Source organism: Eretmochelys imbricata, chromosome 12, assembly GCF_965152235.1.
Source record: "Eretmochelys imbricata isolate rEreImb1 chromosome 12, rEreImb1.hap1, whole genome shotgun sequence".
NCBI lineage: Eukaryota > Metazoa > Chordata > Testudines > Cheloniidae > Eretmochelys > Eretmochelys imbricata.
In genome coordinates, this window is record NC_135583.1 from 43,853,945 (window position 1) to 43,860,287 (window position 6,343).

General features: G+C 43.8%; 1 protein-coding gene across 1 annotated transcript; it reads left to right on the forward strand.

The window, feature by feature from the left end:
- The first annotated feature begins 496 nt into the window (after window positions 1–496).
- LOC144272841 (carbohydrate sulfotransferase 5-like) lies at window positions 497–5,775 on the forward strand. Its single transcript, XM_077831171.1, is given in 4 exon segments — window positions 497–548; window positions 551–813; window positions 815–919; window positions 4,376–5,775. Coding segments are annotated over 4 exon segments (1,629 nt in total). The 3' UTR covers window positions 5,585–5,775.
- The last annotated feature ends 568 nt before the right edge of the window (window positions 5,776–6,343 follow it).

Genomic DNA, 6,343 nt, shown 5'->3' on the forward strand with positions numbered 1-6,343 from the left:
GCAAAATTAATTAATGTCTGAAGTGCTTTGTGGTCCTCGGGAGTGAGGTGCTGTGGAGTGCCAAGTATAATCCATCCAATGAAGTGAGCTGTAGCTCATGAAAGCTTATGCTCAAATAAATTGGTTAGTCTCTAAGGTGCCACAAGTTCTCCTTTTCTTTTTGCAAATACAGATTAACAAGGCTTGCTACTCTGAAACAAGTATAATAGTAGTACCGACAGGGACCAGCTAGCTCACCTTGTTGGAGTAAGATGGGTCTCTGCTAGGAAGCTTGGAGGAGGCTTTTTTAAAAGGCTTGAAGCCCAACTACTGCCTGTGATTTATTTATGAATTCTAATGGCCCTCACAAGAAACTAATGAGAAAACAATGGGAATGAAATTAAAAACAGACAGAGAGATGGGAAGCACTGGTGTTTCAGCACATCTGCCTAAACTGTAGCAAAACACCATGAAGGAACTCTCTTACTGAAATCTTACCTGGCACAGGCACTCCTTCATGCTTCTAATAAGGCAGATTGACTCTTGTCTGCTTTCTGGCGCTATTGCTGTTCACAAGCTTTGTCAAACCCTTACTATAGCCAAAGGAACAAATTCCCCAAACTCATGCTATACATTTGTTGGTTTTGCCCATCTGTACCTGGGGAGTCAGCATGGTCTAGTTCAGTGGTCCCCAAACTTTTTCTGTCGTGCCCCCTTATCTGTTATGGAATTTGTCTCTCCCTCCTGCTGGGGCTGTGGTCGGAGGATGGGGCCACGACCAGAGGCCAAAGCCAAGGCTGGAGCTGTGATCAGGAGCTGAGGCCATGGCTGAGAGTGGAGCTGTGACCGGGAGCTCAGGGCTGAGGCCAGGGCCAGAGCTGCAGCTGGAGCTGGGTCCAGGAGGAGGGCCCCCAGGAGCCCCAGACAGATTCCATTACCGGTAAGGGGAGGACATGACCAAAAAAGTTTGGGGACATGGGCAGTGGGTACAATAGACCAGGAAGGAATGCTAAACAATTTTTATAGTGGGGGTGCTGAGAGCCATTGAACCAAACTGTAAAAACTGCATATAATGGAAACCACTTCCAGCCTGGCAGTGCTGCACCACCCCTAGTTCCAGCACCTATGAGGCCAGGGGAGGCTAAGCCTCCCCTAAGCCAAGCCCTGGCCCTGCCATGCTGCGCCCTCTCCACCAAACTGACGTCCAAGCTGGTGGGAGCTCAGCTCCAGCCAGAAGCCAATGGCCCCACACTGGGGCTGGTGCTGGGAGCGGCCGGCGGACTGGTGCTAGTACCAACGCTGGGAGTGGCCGGCTGGCTGGCACTGATGTTGGGGCAGCCCGCAGGCCGATGCTCAACACTGGGGGCGGCCTGGGGCAGTTCGGCCAGGGCTCCTCCAGCTGTCCGGGGGGGCGCGCTCGGGGCTCCAGCGGATGTGGGGGCTGGTAGGGGCAGGGCCTTGGGCACAAGGGGTGGGTCTGCATGGCTAGCCTCCCTGAAAAGGGGGGGCTCATGTACGCCCTATGTTTGGGGGACCATTGAACTAGACCATGCTGACTCCCCATGTGCAGGTGAGCAAAACCAGCAAATGTATGGCATGAGTTTGGGAGAATTTGTTTCTTTGGCTGTGGTAAGGGCTTGAGAAACATTGTGAATAGCAATAGAGATGGAAAGCTGACAAGAGTCAATCTGCCTTATTGAGAGCTTGAAGGTGTGCCTGTTCAGATTTTAGCGGGGCTGGGGCCGGAGCTGGGGTGGGGGCAGAGTGGAGCTGGGGGCAGAGCAAGGGTGGCGCTTCCTCCCGCCTGTCGTGGGAGCTGGCCCAAGCCCCACTGCGCCCCCTCAAACATTCCTCTGCACCCCTCTGGAGGGCAGGGCTTACCCCACAGTTTGGGGACCACTGGTCTAGTTGTTGGAGCACTGGATTGAGACTCAGGAGACCTGGCTTCCATTTCTGCTCTGCCACTGACCTGTTGTGGAAACATGGGTGAGTCACTTCATCTCTCTGTCCCTCTGTTTCCCCTCCCACCTTGTATCTGTAAAACACTCTACATGGATTGTAAACTCTTTGGGACAGGAATTTTTTTATGATGTGTTTGAATAGTGACCAGCACAACTGAGAGTGGGACCTGTAGATATTGTCAGCCCTTTGCCAATCACCAGTAGCGGTTGTTGGGGACCTACAGTTAGCTTCTTGTTGGAGGAGAAATCAATGATGTGGACTTGTATATTCTTGTGTACACCAGTCCTTGAGCACAGTGTTCACATATGACATGCATGAAAACCCTTCTTTCAGAAATTTCATCACAAACTTTAGTGCCTGGTTCCCAAGAAGCAACTCTACCAAAATAATTAACTCTAGGTAGAGAGATTAGCGCACAGAGCAATTTCTCCTATTGTTTGCAAAAGCTCTCCCAAAAGAAATTGCATTACAAAACTAACAACATTGCCCCATTTCTGCAAGGACTGCATGCTATTTCTGTGCGAAGAAAAAGAAATTGTAAGAACTTGTGTAACAGCACCATCTGGTGAATCCTGGCATATCAATATAAATAAACAATAAGTATTTTAAAAAATCTTTATATTCAGATGATACGTGATGCTTCTTCTGAGAAACCCACTTTACTTTACTTTGCTACAACTTGTGACAGAGTTTAGAAATGTATCAAGTTACACAATTAATATGGAGATAGATTTAATGTGGCCTCAAAATAGCATGGCTGGGGAATGCAACTGAAAATAGTACAAATGTTTAAATACCAAGAAATACATATAAATACCAGTAACACCCCAAGATCAATATGTCCACACAACAGCTGGGAGGTATGGTTCCCACCTCAGGTAGATGTATACAAGCTAGCTCTGCTCAAGCTAATGAGCAGTGTGGCTGTGATGGCATGGGCAGCGGCTCAGGCTAGCCAGCTGAGTACTTACCTCAGATGGGGTTGTGTTTAGGTGGTGAGCTTCAGCTGCTGTCTGTGCTGTCAAGCCACGCTGATATGTTTAGCTCACTAGCTTGAGCAGAATTAGCAAGTGTACACCACCCACCCCCTCCAAGTGAGGAAATGTATCTTTTGAAAGGAAATCCAGTGAAACGGGTTTGTGGTTGGTTTATGATTTGAAAAAATGAGAATTTATGTAACTTATAAAGTGGTATGGTTATTTCCATAACTCTTTGATGGTGTTGGGTGTATATGTGTATTCCTGGAATAGGCCCCTCCCTGCAAAATAATAGGAGACAAATCTAATGTATTGAAAATGTCTGTTCTACTGAGGTTCTTATTTTTCTTTCATGTGCTTCCTTGCAGTTTATATCATACTTTAGATTAGAGATTTTTTTCTCTATTCCAATCTCCTTCATTATACTAATTTTAGTTGTAATTTGTAACAAAAGTTTCAGACAGAAGTATAATTTTTTCAAAAATTTACAATGCCCCTTTAATTGCCACAATAATACATAAAACAAAAGGAGTCTGGGAAGAAGACAAGGCAGACATGTGAATTACAAAAACTAATTATTGACACTAAGTAAAAGTTTTTATACTTATATATTTTACATTTCATATGTGTAAAATTGAACAAAATAGTTTGGGTGTCTATATCAGCAGAGATATATGTGGAAGTTCATAGGAGAGTTAAGGTTGAGAGTCACTTAATCTTTAAAAGATGACAGTTATAAAGACTCTAAAATGAAGACTGTGATTGTCTTGACATTTTCTGTGCTTCATGGAGTTACAGGGTAGGATTGGGGGTCCAAATTTTGGGTCATCTGTGCAAGGGGTTCTCAAGATGCTGCCTCCCCTCCTAAAATTTGTCTCTTCATATAATCACTTTGTTCTTCTAAATGTTTTTTTGCGCACATCTGGGGCTCAGACTATGGCTCTACTCCTGCCTAAACTGATCTCAACTGGTTGGGATTTATCTCAGCTAGTGCATACTGCCCCTTTGGGGAGCAATACTGAAAAAGTGACTAAAGATCAAGTTTAGAACTTCAGGTCAGCGTGAGCTAACTGACACATCAAAATGTGAAATGCACATGGGCTCAGTAGCCATATGGTTTTCACGCAGTCTGCTGTCTCAGATTTTCTTTACTTTTGTATGCTAACAGTTGAACAGCTTACTCTCTGCAACACCAGATACCCACTCCAAACTTTCTTTTACTCTGTGCTCACTCTTGCACTGCCTTTTTCCCAGTCCATTTACTGCCTGTCTCAGCTCTCTTGCCGATAGACTCACTCTGCAGTCTCTATAAGTTAGAAACAAGTTATATCCAACATAGCACATAAATACAAAAAAGAAAAGTCTTTTACAGGAGTCTGTCTGCTGTGAGTTGTATCATTATTATGCCACTGCAGTTGTTACCAAATACTAAACAGCCTTTTCCTCTCCCTTTTCAGTGTATTAGTTGCTTTCCTTCAGCCAGTATGGTGAGACTTCGGCTTTCCAGCACCATTGTTGTAGTTTTCCTTATGATTCAGACTGGATTCTTACTATTTATGTATGCTCGACATAGCAGCTTCATGCCTCAGTCTGAAGAGAAGCCATCTCGGGTGCACATCCTTATTCTCTCTTCCTGGAGGTCAGGATCTTCCTTTGTTGGCCAACTGTTTAGCCAACACCCTGATGTCTTCTACCTGATGGAACCTGCCTGGCATGTGTGGGTAACGATGTACCAGAACAGTGCCAAAGTCTTACATATGGCTGTTAGAGACCTAGTCAGGTCTGTCTTCAAGTGTGACATGTCTGTGTTTGATGCCTACATGCCTTGGAAGAGAAACTTGTCCGATCTCTTCCAGTGGGCAGTGAGTCGGGCACTCTGTTCAGCTCCTGCCTGTGATTCCTTTCAACGCACCGACATTACCAATGAAATGGCCTGCAAGACCCTTTGTGGCAAGTACCCATTCAGCAAGGTGGAGGAAGCTTGCAAGACCTACAGCCACATTGTCCTCAAGGAGGTCCGGTTCTTTGATCTGACAGTTCTCTATCCCCTTCTCACTGACCTCTCCCTGAATCTCAAAATCATTCACTTGGTGCGTGATCCCAGAGCTGTTGCCAAGTCACGAGAACAATCAGTAAAAGCCTTAGCTCGTGACAATGGGATTGTTCTGAGCACCAATGGCACTAAAGTGGAGGATAGCAAATATAAAGTAATGAAGGAAATTTGTAGAAGTCACGTCCAGATCTATGAAACAGCTACTCAGAAACCTCCAAGATTTCTAAAAGATCGCTATTTGATGATCCGTTTTGAAGATCTGGTTCAAGATCCCTTATCAGAAATCAGAGACATGTATAAATTTGCAGATCTTAGACTGACCCCCAAACTTGAAAGCTGGATCTATAATATCACACATGGCCAGGGACCAGGAAAGAAAAAGGAAGCCTTCAAAATCACCTCCCGAGATGCAGTTAACGTTTCCCAGGCCTGGAGGAATATTCTTTCCTTCCAAAAAATTAAGAAAGTACAAGAAGTCTGCAAAGGTGCTATAAATATGCTTGGCTATAAACTTCTGGATTCTGAGAAAGAGCAAAAAGATTTGTCATTGGATTTAGTGTTGCCAAGACGAAGAAACCAGTTCAGTTGGTCATCATTCAATCCGAAAAACTAAGACATATTACTTTGAGAGGTTTTTTGGAAATTTTATTTATCTACTGTGCAATGTGCAGGTAGCATGAAAAGATTTGGCTGTCAAATTTAATCCTAGTCCTAGCTGCTATTTTTTTTTTTTCAAGTGATGGAAGGTTTTGTTGGTTTTTTTTCTTCAATTTCGCACACTGGAGAATGTGAAGCAAATGAAAAATGCAGCATGAGATTTGTCAGTTTGCAGACTTACAGCTGAGGTGAGCTGTTCTGAACACTGCATTTTGTAAATATTATGTGTTAAACTATATGTCTTTCAAAGGTGAATTAATGGAGATGGAAAATGTCTTTTGTATTTATTAATACTTTAATTTTTAAACCTTGATTAAACTCAGGATAACAACTGATTAAACATTTTAAGGAAATCTCAGCATCATCTCAAAAACAAATGCATGGAAATCAAGATGGCATAAATTCTCTCATGCTTTCTGCATTTTTTTTTTAGTATCCCCTGATTTGTTGTTGTCTTTGTATTCTCCCCCCGACACCCCTCCAAGCTATTTTGCAGCTCTGTGTTTTTTGAAAACTTGTCTGAATCTTTTTGTGATTTAATTTTCATTAGTGCAGATCATCCTGGGAAACCCCAGAGAACTGGGGTTACTTCTAAAAATGACCTATCTTTGGGTCAGCTGTGAAATCCTGAATTATTCTGTCAATAGATTTACCTGTGCTCTGATCTGAATGGCAGAGTTCTCACCAGCTGTTTGGTTAAGGCACTGGAGTAGAG